Source organism: Gracilinanus agilis, chromosome 3 (genome assembly GCF_016433145.1).
Source record: "Gracilinanus agilis isolate LMUSP501 chromosome 3, AgileGrace, whole genome shotgun sequence".
Taxonomy (NCBI): domain Eukaryota; kingdom Metazoa; phylum Chordata; class Mammalia; order Didelphimorphia; family Didelphidae; genus Gracilinanus; species Gracilinanus agilis.
This window is the reverse complement of record NC_058132.1, coordinates 616,081,969-616,100,851: the sequence shown is the minus strand read 5'-3', so window position 1 is coordinate 616,100,851 and position 18,883 is coordinate 616,081,969. Positions and strand designations below refer to the sequence as shown.

The 18,883-nt window shown below is 46.3% G+C and overlaps 1 protein-coding gene across 1 annotated transcript in view; it reads left to right on the top strand.

Moving 5' to 3' along the window:
• Positions 1-2,887, top strand: part of NHEJ1 (non-homologous end joining factor 1) — a 129,413-nt gene extending 126,526 nt beyond the window's left edge. Inside the window, exons 6-8 of the mRNA XM_044670755.1 lie at positions 1,149-1,266; positions 1,815-1,933; positions 2,442-2,887. Of these exons, the coding sequence (XP_044526690.1) occupies positions 1,149-1,266; positions 1,815-1,933; positions 2,442-2,516 (312 nt within the window). The 3' untranslated portion in view covers positions 2,517-2,887. The remainder of the gene's footprint in view (positions 1-1,148; positions 1,267-1,814; positions 1,934-2,441) is intronic.
• The last annotated feature ends 15,996 nt before the right edge of the window (positions 2,888-18,883 follow it).

Sequence of the window (18,883 nt, the reverse complement as noted above, 5' to 3'; positions counted from 1 at the left end):
TTGCCTTACTTTGCCCCATTTCCTTCCTATGCCCAGGCTTGGCTCCCAGGATCAATTATCCCTAGCACAGAGAATTTACTCACAATGCTTACTGGTGGGCCAGACCAGGATCTCTGTCCTGAGTCCCAGGTGAGGTGGTAGTTAGTGTGGCTGCCCCAGAGAGCTTTGGCAATTTGGCCTGGAGCCACAATGTGTGTGCACAGCTGCAAATGCAATAGCTTAGGGCCTTGCCAAGGATTTGGAGTTACTTGTAATATTGGTAGGTGGGGTTGTATTCAAGAGATATCTAGGCATTAGCAAGAGAGCTATCAGGGACCCTGATTGAATAGGGGAGATTTTTACCAAGTCCAAGAAGAAGAGAGGTCTTTGTATATGCTTTTTCATCACCTCTATCTCTATACCAGTCTGTTATATATAAGAATAATCATTAGCTTACGTTTGGATAGTACTTTACAGGTTACCGTTAAAGTTTTTTCTTCACAACTTACCTATAAGATTGGTAATGTAGAGTTTGAGATATTCAGAAAAGGTATTACTTGCACATAGTTACACAACTAGTAACTTGTGCAGTGGGAACTTAAATACAATTCTTCTGACTCTGGCCAAATGCTGTTTCTCTTTATGCCACAGACCTCTTTCCCCGTTTCTCTCATATCCTTCCCCATGTCTACCCCCACAATCCACATTGCTCCTTTCTTCCCTGTCCCTACATTGGTTCCTCACTGTCTGTCATGGCCTCAACTCCTTTAGCTTTTACCTTTTCTCTCCATCACAGAGCTTGGATATGAACTCGAAAAAAGTGATCATCTGCTTAGTGACAAATTGCAGAATTTGGTCTCCTACACAGGCCTCTCAGAGATAATCAGTTTCCCCAGGCTAGAGGTCCACAGGACATGACTGGGGAATATGGAAGTGGACACTCAGAGGAACCTGCCAGAGGAAAAGTTCCAAGTTGGATTCTTTTATCTGGTTGTAGTAGGTTTGGAGCACCAGATCCCACACTAGATTAGCATCTTACCTTTCTTCTACAGGGATGGGTATGTCTTTCCCAGGGTTTGATGGCAGTCCCACTGGTAGAATGGGGGATTCCAAGTCTCTTCTTTCTGAGGACTCATGCACATCAATGACAGGTTTCATCTCTCCCTTAGAATCTGCTGGAGGCATGCAGTGTTAAGGATGGAAAACCTTTTGCTATGAAGCTACAAAATCTCTATGTGGCCATCACTAAACAAGAATTCCGGACAGGACAAAAACGGCATGCTTCTGGTGAGCAGTTCTGGGGACTCCGTTCTTATTCTAGGTCTCTAGGGTTGGGGAGGGCACCTGATGAAGCTAATCCAATCCTCTTGGGACATTCCAGGGAGTGCCAGAGCCCTTGGCTAGGAGGTAGCAAGAAAGCTTTGTTCTTTTTCTTTCTCTACCTGCCTAACAAGCATCATTATTTGTCACACCCTGGACTCTCTGAATTTCTCAAGGGTCCTTGAGAAGGCTGGATATGCCCGGTGAGATCATGGGGCTTTTCAAAGCTTGAGAAAACTTAAATCTGTCACTATTTGGTTGATGTGGAGTCCTGATCCCAAAGGTTCTAGCCAAGTTTGATACGTATGTAGGGCCTTCTGTCTGGCATGACTGTAGCTTCTGTAGCCTCCCAGTGGCTAGCTCTGTAGATGTGACTCTTGGCAATGGCTGCGAGGGTTGTTTGTGATTCAGAACCAATCGCTCTGACCAGGCCATGATGATGAACCTATTACTGCCCCAGTTGGTGGGAGGAAGACTTCTTGACCTTTTGTCCTGTTTGATCTCTCAAATTACAGGAGACTCCCAGGCCTCTGATGGGACTTCTTCCCATGAAACTGATGGTAGACCACTGAACCAGCAAGAACAGCAATCCTCCTCTGCTCCAACCCTGTCTGTGACTGAGACATTGAATATGGTAACATCAATGGAAGCCTGGAGTTTTCTTGAGAGAAACCCTCAGGATTCAGAAAATTAGTACCTAGAATCAGCCTAGTTCTTGCCCCAGTGAAGTTGCTGCCATGTTGACTTTCTCTTTTAAATGCTTAGGGATTCCTGTTATGACTCTGAAGACTAGATTTCTGGATGGAGAGGGCCATGCAGCTCCAACATCCTGTATTCTTTTCTGACCTGATAACCTAACCAATGATTCCCTTACCCTTCTATTCCATTCTCAGCCCAGATCTTATAAAGATCATTTCTCATGAGAAGAGTGGGGAATCTATTTTTTTCTGTACCTGTCTACAGAGAGCAGCATAAAACATTTTCAGTGTAAGAGAATTACTTACTTTAAGATGAGAAAGGAAAAATAAGAAGACCCTGAGAAATAAACATCATATCTGTGACTCTCTTGGCATGGAAACCTGGGAGGTAGGGAGGAGGATGTAGGTTGTTTCCCCTCTAATTTGAGTTCCATTCTCCTCTAGGATACTTCAGTTCCAACTCAAAGACCTCACCTGTCCAAAGTGAAGAGAAAGAAACCAAAGGGACTTTTCAACTGAACTGAGCTCATCTGCTAAGGATGACTGGAGAGGAAATTCTGTCGACATTATCTTGAAGAGATCTTTTGAGGTGAAAGCTCAGACCTTGGTCAGAAGACTGGAGCCATGGATTGGGGTCCCACTGTAAGGTTTGTGTTAGTAGGCCAAGGAATTGGACACTTTGGCAAAGAGACCTTTTTTGAGAAAATTGATTGAGTATATTGATGATCATTCTAGGTTTCCTGCTCTGAGGAAGAGTGTGAACCTAGGGAAATATTGAACCCATTCTCTGTAAAGTCCCTTTTGCCCCCAGGATTCTCCTTTAAACTTCGTACATCTACATTTGTGGTGGATTTACTAGAAATAAAACAAAAAAATAAAAACTTCCAAAACTCTTGTGCCATTTTATGATAGTATTAACTTACTTCTGTATTTACATCAAACTCAATGGCAAGTCCCTACTTCTTCTAGGTCATTCACATGGTCTGAGTAGACTAAAAACCAAACCCAACCCTGAAGTTCCCAGATTTTGATCTGTTCATTCATAAATCAAGCAGTACCTCTTTTCTCTTCTTCCTTCTCCACCTTCTTTCTTTCATATATATGCATGAGGTTCCCATGCCATCTCTCACACCCTGAGCCTTCAGCTCAGAGACCTTCACTTTCTCTTGTAGTTTTTCTTCTGTGACCTAAACAAAACCTTCACTTTCATCTGGAGTCACTTTTCCTAGAGCTAACACAAGACATGGCAGATTATAAATTGTCTTTTCCTCTCGATTCTATTCATCTTCCTAGCTTGTTTTCAAGGCAAAGATCATAACGTGTTAAGCTGTAGATAGCCCTAACAGGATCCTCCTGTGCCAAACAATGCCTGAAGAGGCTCCAGGGTGGCAGGGATGGTTTGGACTTAGGCCCCAGGGAGGCTTCCTTCATGTCCTCCCTCCCCTTCTTCCTTCCTTCCTCCTTCCCTTCCTGCCTCCCTCCCTCCATTTCCTTCCTTCCTTCCTTCCTTCCTTCCCTCCAGGTAAAGTGGCTACTGTGGGACCTAGAGAAAGTAGGTGATGGGGAGCAGCCCAGTGGCCAGAAGGGTTGCTTGAGATGACCACAGCAACTGGAATCTCCACCAGAAGGGAGTGTGAAGTGACCCAGCTCCTAGGGAAAGAACCAGCCTAGCAAGTGGGCTTGGATGGAGCCCTGTGAAGCCTCCCCTTGGAATAAAAGCCCTAGGGGTCGAGCATTGGTCTAGGGACAGGAGCCTGGGAGAAGGCCCTGAGGGGGGCGGGGAGGGGGTGTGCTGGTTTTGCTTTTTTTGGGGGGAGGAAGAGTGACCTTATTGGGCTCCTCCATGTCTTGGAGCCCCCAGCTGTCCCTCTGCTGCCAGGTGGCACTGAGGCCACTGCAGGAGGTTCCACAAAGGATTTCCCAAAGGAAGACCCAGACTCTTCCCCCAGGCGCTGCCATGCTCAGGCCTTGGCCAGCTCCCTGCTCGCACTCATCTGGGCCTGTGTAAGAACTGTTTGTTCCCACATGTTTTCTGCAGGATTTTCGGAGCTCGGTTGTGAGGAGCATCAGGCCCTGGGCTATAAGGGGAAGGGGAAGGGTTCCTAGCCAGGCAGGGAGGCCGACCCGGCGGGCTCGGGATGCCCTACCTCCTACTCTCCACTTGGAATGACGCTGGGCCAGGGGCCCCGGGCCCCCCGGGCATCCCTAAGTGGAGACCTGGCTCAGCCCGGCCTCTCTCAGTTTGTGCCCCTGGATCAGCCCCTCCCCCAGGGCTCCAGCCTGGCCCAACCTCCACCCCAGCTCTCCAGGCACATAAAAGGGTCGAATTCTCGTGGCTGCTCCATAAATTTTATTCCGTAAATATTAGTTTTCCCTGTGTTTAATAAAGCAGCGGCCCACCTCCCCGCCCACCCGCCCTTTCCCCGGGGCCGGGGCTGAGGCTGGGGCCGGTGGTGGGAGAAGGGACTCTTTCAATTGCTTTGGAGTATTTTTAGAAAAAAAAATAATACAAGGTGGTTTACATGAGCGAGCCAGCAAACCAGGAGCAGGACTGGAGACCTCGAGGAAGCGACTGCCCGGGCCGGACCTAAAAGTAGGGAAATAGCGCCACCTGCACTGCAGGGTCAGCCGGCCGGCCGCCTCGGGCTCCCCTCCCCCAGGGCTAGCGCCGGCGGCGGCAGGCGGGCTCCGACCGGGAGAATTCCTTCAGGAAAGTGTCTGGGCATCCCCTCCGCTGCGGCCGTGCCCAGGGAAGAGAGGAGGGCCGGTAAGGAGCCAGGCTGTAAAGCAGGGCAGCGCTGGGAGAACAGCAGGAAGGACCCTTGTGGAGTTCCCTGCTCTCCAGCCCCCAGGATCTCCCGGCGGAGCCCCCAGGCCGCACAGGACCGGGCGCCCCGGCCTTCCGGGGACCCGCTCGTCCTTCCTAACCCCAGGCTGGGAGCGGAGCCGCGGCCTGAGCCCATCTCCTGCCATCACACCCTGGGGCTTCCCTTCCTCCTTGGCCTGGGTGTGTGTTGAGGCGTCCCCGTGCCTTCAGACTCGGGTGGGCCTGGCCCTAGCCCTGATTCCTCCACCTAGTTGCCCACCTGCCTCAGTTTCTCCTGCCGCCTCTGCATTAGCAATAAGGATTTCCTAGAGAACAAGCAAAGCCCTTTCCACTCGGTAGCCTTCCGGGATGGCGGTGGCCTCGTGCCTGCTCTGGGTTTATGGAGATGTTGTCTACCCGTTACCTGGCCAGCACCGGGCCAAGTGCACATAGCGGACGATGGAGAAGGGCTCGTTAAATCAGAGAGCGGAGCTTCCCGCGCCCCGGTGCCCGCCCTGCCTAGCCTCCAGGGACAGAGACTCCACGCATTCCCTAGAGCTTCACCTTTAATGTAAGGGCCGGCCTCCCATCCAGAGTCCCTGCTAAGACCGAGGCTTTTCTGCTGATGAAACAAGGCTGTAGTGCCTCAGCTCTGTCCAGGATTGGGCTCTACGGAGGGGGGGAAGCTGAGGGCTCAGCGGGAGTAAGACCCCGGGCCACGGGGAGCTCCGGGAGTCCTCAGCCACAAGCCTACACCAAGGTCCTGGTCTCTACTGGGCTGTCTGGTGTTTGGGCACAGGGGAGAATCCAAGGAAAGAAAGGGGATGAGACTCTTGTCTCCAAAGGGTTCTTCCCAGTTTTGAAGCGGCCACTCTGGGACGCAGCTGTCTGAGGCCCCTAGAATGGGCGAGGAGGCTCAGGAGAGCCCAGCTGCTCGGTGAAGCACAGAGAAGGAGGTCGGGCCCTCAGCACTAAAGCTTGGAGCCTTCCAGAAGACCTGGAGACTCGCCTGTCAGGGACACTTTCTCCCTCAGGAAGCCTTCTCTCGGAGCCTCGAGGTTCTCTCTAGCCCAGGCCCCTAAGCCAGGAGTCTAGCGTGTGGTTCCAGCCCCCTCCCCCCCCATATTTCTGTATTCCTTCCATTTGTGGCTGGCCCAAAAGGACCAGAGAGCCCCACCCCTAGCCTTGAGGCCAGCTCACATGGAAGAACCTGCAAGCATTTGGGTGTCTAGCATAGAGAGGCCTGAAGCCATGGACTACTCTTGGAAGACTGTGCTCAAATGACTGGTCCTCCCAGGCCAGCAGGGAGAGGAGCACCCTTTCTGCTCTTCCTCTTCTCATGTTGGGGCCAAAGGCAGCAGGAGGGTCCAAAATGGGGAGCAGGGCTTTGGGGCCGCTGGGGCCTCCCTCCTGAAATCTGGGTGTTGTATTTACTTTTTCATATTGGCAGCTGGAAGGGGAAGCCCATCCCAGCTCGGCATTGTTGTCTAACATGGTTAATCAGATCCTATAATCCTGCTGTGGAAATATTGGGCCTCACTCAAAACAATAGAGACCAAGAATATTGTGGTTAAATTTCAACCAGTTGCCTCCCTGGCCTGTTTGCCTAACCCCTACCTCCCTCTCCCGGGCCAGAGTCCTCCTGGCTTTATGGACCCCTGATAGCATCGACAGCGGGTCAGAAGTGAGTGAGTGGAGAGGGGACAACGGCCTCGGGGAGAAGTCATCTTCCTGGCTGGCACCCCAGGCTGCTTTTCTTCCCCACACTCGATGGAGTGAAATGAGGTGGGGCTTGAGCAGGGATGGAAAGGCCCATCTGTAACAGGGCACTGACAAGAAAGCCAGAACTGTGACGGGTCGGAGAACATTTAGCTGGAACTAGAGAGCAAAGAAACGTAGGTCTAACGCTGGCAGGACAGAACCCACGGAGACACCACTTCTACTTGTTTGGTTTGGGGGTTTTGGTTGTGTAAAGACCACGGCAAATAAGCAAAAAATGGCTAGAGGTCTTCATTAAAACACGATTCTGGAAGGACAGCACCATCAACGGTCCCTTAACTCAATGAAAGCTGATACCAGAGTAGGAGGAAAGAACGACGATTTCGCTTCTCCTATTGAAAATTCTTCAGGAGAGAGGATGGGAATGAGTCAGTCCCCAAACCCTACAGGGCAATACTAATACAACAACAATAATCTGCATATACATAAGGGTGAAATTATTACGGCAGACAGATTTGTCTAGTAGTGGTGATGAAGTGGCACTTACCTGCCCACATTATCCTGATTAGTGTCGCAAGGACGGCAAGATCATTTGCATGATTAGTCTATCAAGACAGAAGGTAGAGACCACTTAAGAAAGAGAAATGAAAAAATAGTAGATGTTCTTATCTTTCTGCCTAAAAGATGTGCTTTTAGGATTAAGAAATAAAAAGAGACTTTTGGAATCAAGATTTTTCTCTGTCCAGATAGTGATAAGAAAAAAAGTTCTTTAAACCTAGTTAGTTACATGTAAGCTTGAGCTGCAAATGGATTATACCATAAGAAGGAAAAGAACTGATTTGATCTGTGCAATGTCTATTTTGGTCTTTGAGCCAGGAGGAAAAGGCAGAGAAAGTGCCTGTGCAGGGCTCTTTTAAGGGACAGAAAATATGTTGTCTGGAGGACCTGACTCTAAACACTGCCATCACATAAGCAGGAAGCGTTGAATATTGAGAGTTGCCATGATACTTTTGGAAATGTCAACCAGGTGACCAATGCAATGACAATCAAATACAAGGGAAAAAAAGTTCCCAACTACAGCAGTGTCTGCAGAATTGAACAATGAAAACAAACCATAAATTTTTAGAATAGGAAGAGTGTAAGTTAAAAAAAAAAACGCCACATACAATCAGTACGCACCCATTTTCTTCATTATTTACCCTAGACAACTACTTACCTCCAGGATCATTTGCACTCTTGGATAATTGTCCATAGCACTTTTTTTTTAACAGGTTCTGATGATAATTAGATCTCTGGTGTCTCCCATGAAGGAGAGACATAGGAAAAATTTGCTTGGAGAGGGAGCAAATGAGGACCAAAGATACACTTTGCTTCTGGATTTGTCATAAACAGTGAGAATTTCATGGAAAGGAGGAAGGTGTATACTTCAGTTAAAATGACTGAAAGGTGATATAAGTTTGAATTCTGAAATAAGGATTGTAGAAAAGAAGAAAGCTGATTCAACGAAACCCAGTTCAACAAACTCAAAGAATTGTTGGGAATTCCTCAATGGGAAAAAGGGCTTAAATCAAAGGAGCTCAAGAAACACTGTAAAGTATCCAGGAAGAGTTATGACTAAAATTGGCTCAACCTAGTACAACTATACATAAATTTGAAATGCAAATGGGACAGTCTTAAGAGGCGGATGACAGGTCTAGTCGATAAAGAGTAATCACAGCAAAATGGCTGAATTTAATTCAACAAACTTTTATAAATATCTACTATGTTTAGGTATTGGGGTTACAAAGACAAAAAAATTCCAGCCATCAAGAATTCTACTGAGGAGAATACAACATGTATAAGGAAAACTGAGGTGGGAGAAAGTGAACAACTAGTGGGGAGACTTTGTGAAATGGGGAGCACCTGAGTTGTAGTTTATAAAAATCAGCACTTCTTTTTCCCCATTGTTCAATTACTAGCCTCCTAGTTGCCTGTAAGAATGAATCTGATTCCCTAAGTATCTAATATTCCCAGAAAAGAGACTTGGGTACTAGGGGAAATTGAACCCATTACATTTTGTTACAACTTACATGCAGAAATATGCACATTTGCAAATTTGTACATGGCCAAATGAGTCCTACAAATTTATAGAACCATTTAGAGCTATCTGGAACATTAGGACTTTTAGCTCTGACTTGAGATAAACAATAAACTTCTCTACTCAAATGGGAACTAGTTGTGCCTTTCTAAATCATCAGGGCAAAGGTCTTGAAGCTAGATAATTCACAAGTGCTTTCTCATGGGTTCATCGTTACTGTCTTCTGTTTATGGCATGTCAAATGTAACTTCAAATGTGCATTTAGCTGCATATACATATATGTACATGCATATACATACAGATGTATAGATTTACACATGTGCACATGCATATATACATTTAGTCCTCACCAAAACTGGAAACAATTTTGAGATATTCAAGATTAAATGAAATGTTAAAACATTATAAAAGTTGGCCATTATATTAATTTTTCATACCTTTTATTTTTTCAATTACATGTAGCAACAAATTCTAAACAATTGTTTTCTGATTTTTTGCAATCCAAATTCTCTCACTCTTCTCTCCTCTCTCTAGACATTAAACAAACAATCTGGTATAGGTTATTCCAGTGTTTTTGTGCAATATATGTTTCCATATTCCTTATGTTGTGAAAGAAGACATTGCACACGTAAGAAAAAACTTATGAAGAAAATAAAGCAAGAAATAGTATGGTTCAATCTGCTTTCATACTGACAGTTTCTTCTTTGGCTGTGGAGAGCACTTTTCATCATCAGTCCCTTGGAGCTGTCCTGGATCCTTGCATTGCTAATCATAGTCTAGTCCTTCACAGTTAATCATTGAACAATATTTCTGTAAATGTATATAGTGCTCTCTTGTTGCTTCTTACTCCACTTTGCATCAGTTCATGCAAATCTTTCCAAGGTTTTCTAAAATCATCCTGTTTCTTATGGCACAATAGTATTCCATTACAACCACATACCACTGTTTTTTCCCCATTGATGAACATCCCTTCAGTTTCCAATATTTTACCACCACAGAAACAACTGCTATAAATATTTTTGTACAAATACGTCCTTTTCCTTTATTTTTTTTTTATCTTTTTGGGTTACAGATCTAGTAGTGATATTGCTGAGTCAAGGGTATGAAGTTTTATGGCTCTTTGGATGTGGTTCCAGATTGCCCTCCAGAATAGTTGGGTCAATTCACAGTTCTCTCAACAGTGTATTAGTGTCCCAATTTTTCCACACCTCCTCCAGCATTGATCGGTTTCCATTCTTTGTTATATAGCCAATCAGATAAGTGGGAGGTGGCATGTTAGAGTTGTTTTAATCTGCTTTTCTCTAATCAATAGTAAATTGGAGCACTTTTTTTTGCGTGACTATAGATTGGTTTGATTTCTTTATCTATAAACTGCCTGTTCTTATCCTTTGACCATTTATCAATTGGGGAATGTTTTGTGTTCTTATGAATTTGACTCAGTTCTCTATATATTTGAGAAATGAGGCCTTTGTCAGGCCTTTGTTATTTGCTATAAAAAATTTCTCCCGTTATTTGTTTCCCTTCTAATCTTGATTGCATTGGTTTAGTTTGTACAAAACCTTTTAAAGTTAATGTAATCGAAATTATCCATTTCATTTCTTATAATGTTCTCCATGTCTTGTTTGGTCATAAATTCTTCTCTAATTCATAGGTCTGATAGGTAAACTATTCTATGTTCCCTTAATTTGTTTATGGCATCATGTTTTTAAATTTCTAAGTTGTGTATCCATTTTGATTTTATCTTGGTATATGGTGTGAATGTTAGTCTGTGCTTAGTTTCTGCCATATTGTCTTCCAGTTTCCCTAAGCATTTTTTGTCAAATAGTGAGTTTTCCCAAAGGCTTGGATCTTTGGGTTAACCAAATACTAGGTTACTGTGGTCATTTTCTACTGTGTATTGATTACCTAATCTACTCTATCAATCCACTATTTTATTTCTTAGCCAATACCAGATTGTTTTGATGATTATTGCTTTATAGTACAGTTAAAAATATGATATGGGTTAGCCTCTATCTTGCATATTTTTTTCCATTAGTTCCCTTGATATTCTTGACCTTTTGTTTTTCCAGATGAATTTTGTTGTTATTTTTTCTACCTCTATGAAATACTTTTTGGATAGTTTGATTGGCATGGCACTGAATAGGTAAATTAATTTAGGCAGAATAGTCATTTTTAATATATTGGCTCAACCTACCCATGAGCAATTAATGCTTTTCTGGTTGTTTAGGTCTGACTTTCTTTGTGACTACTATACTTTCTATACATACATGTGTTGTATATATGCATATATATCTGTGTGTTTATATATTTATATCTAAAATTAAAATTGCAAGTCACCTTTCTTAGTGTCTGGTTTAAATATCTCAAAAAGGTTCTCCAGTTTTGACCAGGACCAATCTGCCCATTTGCAGATGGGTATTTCTGCTTAGGGACCCTACTAGATAACATTGGATTAAGAACAGATAGCAGAATGATTCTATTCATTTTTAGAGAAAGAGATTGACTTGAGCAGGATTCAGCATCATAACATACTTTCTAAAGGAGGCTAGCAAATAAAGATATCAGTGGATTTGGTTGGAACCAGAAGGCCTAAGCTCGAATCCCCATTTTGCCACTTATTAGCTCTGTGACCTTAGTTCACTTAATCTCTTTGAGCCTCAGCTTCCTCATCTATAAAATGAGAATAGTGATATCTGCATTGCCTCTCTGAGACCCATGTAAAGTACTCTGTAAACCATTAAAGCGCTATGCAAACCTTGGCTCTTCTTAGTATAGTCACTCACCAGACTGACCTAAATGATCTTTGTGACTCTGCTATTGCTTCATTTCCCTGCGGGGGTGTCTGCCCTGCAAATGGAGGTTTTGCTTCTACCTCCATTCCATTATTCACACCATTCCTACCCCGACCAAGCCCCATCTTTTTTTTTGCCAGTCAATGCCCATCATACCCTTCAGCTCTTTTTCCAAAACTCAGCCCTTAGAAGCCTCACTGTTGTCCATTCACTTTTTAAATCCATGCCACCTCAGATCAAATGGGTGTAAATATATCTAAATGCACATGTATACAAACAGTATATATAGGTCCTTACAGATATGTGTACTCTCCATACTTGTGTGTCTGCACACCTAGGATTCTGTCAGGGTTGAAACTCACTCCACTGATGCAGATTAGCAACTTATGGTCCAAGATTCTTACCCACAGTTCCATAGCCTGCATATATCAGAGAAAGTCCACCCTCCATCCACCACGTGATGCTGCCTTTCACAGACAAGAATGAATACATACAAAGAGTGAATGCTGTATCATCTTGCACTTTTTTATGTTTTAGCATTGTTCCTTGGACAGTTCACGTTTGGTTCTTGAAACTAAATTGTGAATTCCTCAAAGAGTTTCCCAGACTGGGATCCTCAGTTTCCAGAGAAAATCAGATCAAATTCAGAGCTATCCCATGAGAAAACTGTCCTAGGACCCAGACTTTTATCATCTAATATATCTGTCTCTAGACTTTGTCCAGTCTGAAACTCAGTATCGTGCCATTCACTGACCCTTCAACTCTGGACCTCTAAATATTGCTACCCGAAGATGTTTGTCATATTATGGTTTCTTCTTTTCCTTTTGTCCTAAGCCACATAATAAATAGTTTGGGTGCTTTTTATGGAATTTATGCATATGGGAAAAATAACTTCTAATATACAAGGGATATAATAATATGTATTATTATTCATGTAATAATAATGTATAAGGGACATAATAATAACATAAAAGGAATTGGAAATAGGTCAAAAGAAATCTATTATATAACCTTGTGGCTCCCAACCTGTTAAATCTGCAGTTAATCTAGTTGCTGGTTACTTTCCCAAACTGGCCGGGGGTTAACACCCCATTCGTTTTAGGAGAAGCTGCTTACATGACCTTCCTTCATCCCAAACTCCAGTGAAGAAAGCCTTATTCTTAGGATTCTTAATGAACCTTTGGCTCTCCCTAAGCCCTTTGTCAGGATTTCAATTTTGGTGCCAGTCCCTTAGCTAATTAGCAGTCACCGTTTCCACTGAGCCTTGATGTGGGCTTCTGGACCGCTACCTTCTGACCACTGTCCGCTTCCCAGATTATTGGGAACAAAACGTTAACAGGTTTTCTTTTTCATCACCTCAAAACACTTCCCCAAAGTTCATGGCCCCCTCTTCTTTCCAGCCAGGAGTTTGTCTTCTCTCTCCTTTGCGAGGCTCCTCTGGCTCTTTTAGTGCCTATTATGGTAGTGTGCAGACAGTAGTTTGCACAAGTAGTGGTTTGAGAAATGCTTAAATATTAACATCTTTTATTCACTGTGCCTCGATGTGCTTTGTCTACCTGCTGATGGATCGATTCAGTGAACGGCAAGCCCCTGGCATCCTGACAGCATTTAATGTCTTTTGGCTTCAGTTTCCTCATCTTCAAAAATGAGGGATTTGGACAAGAGGACCACTACGATTGATTCCTCTTGGAATGATTTCATCATCAAAAAGCATCATTGTGCACATGGTCCCTTATCTCTCCTCCCCAAGGGAGCTGGACAACTTGAGAAGGCTGTCCCCTCTGCTCTAGTGCCTCCACTGCCTTTCCTCTTAAACTCTTAACTCTTTGCAGTCTAGCTTCTAACCTCATAAGCCAACCCAAACTACTTTCTCCAAAGGAATCTGTTAGTTGCCAAATCTAATTAATGGCCTTTTCTCAATCCACCTTCTAGACTTCTCTGCAGTTTTTGGCTTGATACTCTCTTCTCTCCAGATTTTCCTGATGCCACTCTCTCCTGCTTCTCCTTCTGCTGGGCTGATTGCCCTTTCTCTGTCCCCTTTCCTGGACCTTCATCCATATCACACCCATGAATCTTAGGGGCTCCCAAGGCTCTATCCTGGGCCCTCTTTTCCCTCCATCTTATTTCACTTGGTGATCTCTTCAGTTTCCATGATTTCAAAGATCATTTCTCTGAGAATGACTCAGATCTAGTTTTGTACAAATCTATTTGCTTGTTGTCTCCCTCATTAGATTGTGAGCTCCCTGAGGGAAGGGTTATCTATTGCCCCTCTTAGTGTTTCTAACATTTAGCTCAGTGTAGAATACATAGTAGGTGCTCAACAAATGCTTATTGACCGACTTCTCCAGGTCTCTGCTGACTCCTAGACTTACACCCCCAACTGCCTGTTGGATGTCCCAAACTTGAAGTCCTGTAAACATCTTAAATTGAACATATCCAAAGCCAAACTTAATATCTTCTTCCCTTTTACTACTGAGGATATCTCATGTTCCCCATCACCCAGACTTGCCCCCTATATGTCATTCTTGACCTCTTAGTCTCATTGCCCACTTACAATCAATTGCCAAAGCCTATTGATTTTGCCTTCACAATTTCTCTTCTAGATGCCCCTTTCTCTCCTCTGCCACTGATGTATCCTCTAATCTTTCACATCTGGACTATTACAATAGTCTATTGGTTGGCATTTCTACCTCTATTGCTTCCTGTCCTGATCCATCCTGGCCTCAGGTGTTGAAATGATTTTCCTAAAGTGTAGGTCTGACTACATCACCCCATCCCATCCATACACACATTCCACAAGTCCAGTGGCTCCCTATCACCTCCAGGATCAAGTGAAAAATCATTCAAAGCCGATAGTTTCCTACCCTCTACCCCTTTTACTGTACCAGGCTTCATATACCTTACTCTCCTCCATGAACTCTGGCCTCCTTGCTATTCTTCAAACATGGTACTCCATCTCCCAATTCCTAGTGTTTTCCCTGGTTGTCCCCTGTGCTTGGAATGCTTTCCCTTCTAATCTTGGCTTGATGGCTTCCCAGGTTTCCTTCAAGTTTCAGCTAAAATTTCACCTGCAAGAAGGCTTTCCTGGTCCTTAATTTTTCTGAAACTATTCCCAACTTACCCCATATATTTCTTGTTTGTACACAATTATTTGTGTGTTGTCTCCTCTATTGGACTGTGAGTTCCTAGGGAATGAGGATTGGCTTTTGCATTTCCTTGTATTTCTAGCTTTTAGCACAGGGCCCTGGCACATAGTAGGTGCTTAGTAAATGCTAGATGACTGACTGAGTAGGCTACATACATTTTTTCCTATTTCAGAATCCAAACTGCCTCTTCTGGCTTTTACTTTGGGAAGTTAGGATAACAAGGACTGGGCTGGATGTTGCTCTTGTTTTATCTTGCATCTATTAAATTGACTACTGAATCTGTCCTAGAATTTGCTAGAAGAATGTTCCCTTTGCTACTGGCTCTGGGTTCGTAGTCTAGTTCTTAAAAATCTCTTAGGACCAGGGACTAAGGGGAGATGCCACGTAGACCCCACTAGGTCTATCTGATCCCACTGAACAGCCATGTACCCAAATAGTAAACCACAAACCTGACCTCATTGTTGCAATCTTCTGGACCTGGAAGAACATACTGGTTCAGGACCACAGCTGGCAAAACATGGCAGTTTTCTATCTCTCCTCTCAGGTTCCACAGGCCAGAGCTACATGGGTCTTGATCTAAGGCAAGCTTATCATTCAGCACTCTGTGAGTCTTCTTCCAGCATAGCTGCTTCTGGTTCCCTATTGGAAGTGGGAAAATCTTAACTAACTTCTAAGCTAGATAGAAGCACCATATTTTAGCAAGCATTTAGCCAGGAGAGCAGCTGTCCACAGGGTACCTCGAAGTTTACAGACAATGTATGGTAAGACTCTGGCACCCAAGAGAGGGAAAATACTCTTCCCACTATAATAAGAACTAGTCTGTTAGGGATCTGGATCTAGTTAGAATGGCTACAGTTTGATGGAGAAAATCAGAAAGTTCAGAGGAAAGGGGCAAAGCTCTCATGGAAGGAAATTGAAGGGTTTTTGTTTCTTTTTTAAGCCCTTACCTTCTGTCAGTTCAATCAATATTGGGTATTGGCTCCAAGGCAGAAGAGTGGTAAGGGCTAGGCAAGGGGGGGGTCAAGTGACTTGCCCAGGGTCACCCATCTAGGAAGTGTTTGGGTTCAGATTTGAACTCAGGACCTCCTGTCTCTGGGCCTGGCTCTCAACCCACTGAGCCACCTAACTGCCTCCAAGGGTTTTGTTTTAAAATGGGGAAAAATATTTTTTGAGAGGATTTAACAACTGCCTTTAAGACTGATGTCTTGCTCATTCATCTCCTCTCAGAGAGGGAATGACTTAAAGGGCAGAATGAGACTTCCCTTTTTGTACTCAATCAGCATGGGAATTTGTTTTGCTGATATAGATTTGTTATGAGGGTTTTCTGCCCCCTCCAACCACTCCCAGCCCTTATTCTATTTGGGGAGAGGGAGGACAGTGGAAGACAGAAATGATAAACACTCTGAAAACAAATTAAAAGACCAAGACTGCCAAGATGGCAATCATTACTACGGATGGACAGAGCAGTAAGAAAGCTAAAATTGTCTGCAGGGTCGAGCTTCCAAAGAACTGAGATAATCCTAGAAGAGATGATCAAAGGGCGTGGATTTCTCTTTATGGATCTCTGTAATAAAAGGAGACCCCTCATCCCTGTTCCCCCTCCTGTCTGGGCTGGGGGAGTGCTGTCTTGATCAATCAGTGAACCAGTAAGCATTTATTAAGCACCTTTTATGTTCTAGACCAGTGATTCCCAAAGTGGGCGCCACCGCCCCCTGGTGGGTGCTGCAACAATCTAGGAAGGCAGTGATGGCCACAGGTGCATTTATCTTTCCTATTAATTGCTATTAAAATTTCTTTTAAAAATTCATTTCCAGGGGTGCTAAGTGATATTTTTTCTGGAAAGGGGGCGGTAAGCCAAAAAGTTTGGGAACCACTGCCCTAGATCAAATGCAAAGCCTCAGAGATACAAAGACTAAAGGAAAAAAACCAAACCTGCTGGCGAGGTGTAAAGACGCCATTCCTTTGTGGGGGAGGAGGGGAGAAAGGGGAGCTGAGTATAGTGCAAAGCCACTTCATATATGCATGATAAGAAAGGAATGACGACCTGGGTATACTACGGAAAGGAGACAGTTGGGCCGCTTCCAGTGAATTTGAGGGAAAGACAAGATCGAGCTGTTTTCATAGGAAATACAACCAAGTTTTGGAGGGCTGATATCTGGAAGGGCGACCCCGGGAGGGGTGACTCCACCAGGCCATCTTGGATGCAGAGAACAGTGAGCTTTCCATTGAGAAAGGCCCAACCAGCTCTCAGTGGCTCTAAGAGGCTCTTGTCTTGGAGCAGCTGTGAAGGGTTTTCTCCCCCATTCCTTGTTCTGGTTAAGCTGCTTTATGCTTGTCCTGGAGCCCCAGGTTACACACACAGACATGCAGACAGTCACAGATAGACATGCATATACGCACATAGAAACAGACATGCACACACAGACATAGATACAGAGACAGACATGCAGACACACGGACATGCATATACACACAGGTATGCATACATAGACACACAGACATATACACACAGACACAGACATGCACACACAAGGCATACACAGATACACACAGACACATACACAGACATGCAGACACATACACAGACATGCATATACACACATAGACACAGACATGCACACAACAGGCATGCAGACAGACACACAGATACAGAGACAGAGACAGACACACAGACATGCATATACACACAGGTATGCACACACACATAGACACAGACATACACAGACACACAGACACAGACATGCACACACAAGGCATACACAGATACACACAGACACATACACAGGCATGCACACACAGACATGCAGACAGACACGCAGACGCACAGACAGACAGACACACGCGCACAGCCTCTCCCTGCCTCCCTGGCCCTTTCGTTGCCCGGATCTCCTGCGAGTTCGGGGCGTCCCATTTACTGTGCCGCGCTCCCTCCAGGGCTCACTATTGCTCAGCCTGCCGCGAGGATTATCTTCCAGTTCTTAGTCGCAGTTTGCCCGAAGCAGCGCTCGGTGTCATTTTTACCTTCTCGTTCCTATTCATTTTGTGGTCCACCATGCGCTAAGGCTCTTATTATCCCTTTCACTGATAACCAGTCATTCTGCCACCTCTCTTGGGTTCCCTAATTGCCCCATCCTGGCTGCACCGCCTCGTACCTTGTACTGGAACTGCATTCTACTTGTTCTGACCACATTTCCAACTTCAAAAGAACTATTAAAATCCTATTGTTCTTCGAGAGACGTCCAACCCCATCCCCCCACCCCCACCCCCAGCTGGCGGGACGGACGGGCGATAGACATCTGGGGTGAACACAATAGGGAGCCCGAAATCCGGGGGTCACATCCGAGAGGGCTGAGGGGCGAAACAGTTTGGACGGAGAACAGAAATGCTAGGCTGAGCCTCGTGTAGGACTTGAGGTCCGAGGTGCAGCGCTGGGGTGTTGGTGACCTCCCCGAGCCTAACGTTTGTCTCCCCGCAGGGAACACCGTGGGCGGCTATGCGGTCCAGCCACTGTCCCCTGCCCCTCCCGTCCGGCCGCGCCGAGGGCTGCGGTCACCCTGGGGGTGAGACCTCCTGCCCCAGAGATTTGCGCTTTGGCAGGGTCCCGCCCTAACATCCCCCCCACCCCCGCCCCAGCCCCCTGCAGCTTGGCTGAGCCCAGAGGCGAGGCCAGGGCGGGGCGGGGCGGGTCCTGGCGGGCGGGGAGGGCGAGCCCAGGAGGTGCAGGGGGCACAGAGGGCAGCGGGCGGGCGGCCGGGGATCGGGGCAAGGGCTAGTGCCTGGGGCCGCCCGCCCGAGGGGGAGGAGGCTGCGGCTGCCCCTGTCGCAGGTTCGCTGGGGAGCGGGAGGGAGGCAGGGACATGGATAGGGTGCGGTCTGCGCGGGGCCCGAGCCCGGATCTCTTCCATTTCCCCTCTCACTCGGCCCCGGGCCGCGCCGCAGACGGCAGCAGCTCCCGCTCTGCCCGAGTCGCCTGACCGCCGAGCCCGGGTGCAAACCGCGGGGCCCGGCCAGCCCGCCGGTCCGACCAGCCCAGCCCAGCCCAGCCCCACCGGCCCGCAGTCCCGCCGCCCCCCGCCGCCGCCGCGTTGCCAAAACAAACGGGCCGGCCTATTTATTGGCGGCCGGCGGGCTGGGCAGCTCAGAGCCGAGGCGCCGAGGGGGACAGAGCGCCGCCACCAGCCCGGGCCTTGGGCCCCAGTCCCCCACCACCCCGCAGAGCTCCGTCCCGCCCCCGCCGATGGCGCTCCCGCCCGGAGCCCCTCAGCGCCACCCCAACGCCTGAGCGCCCCGCAGCGCCCCCGCCCGCCCACCCGGCGCCCTCGGCCGCTCCCCCGGGGCTCCCGGCC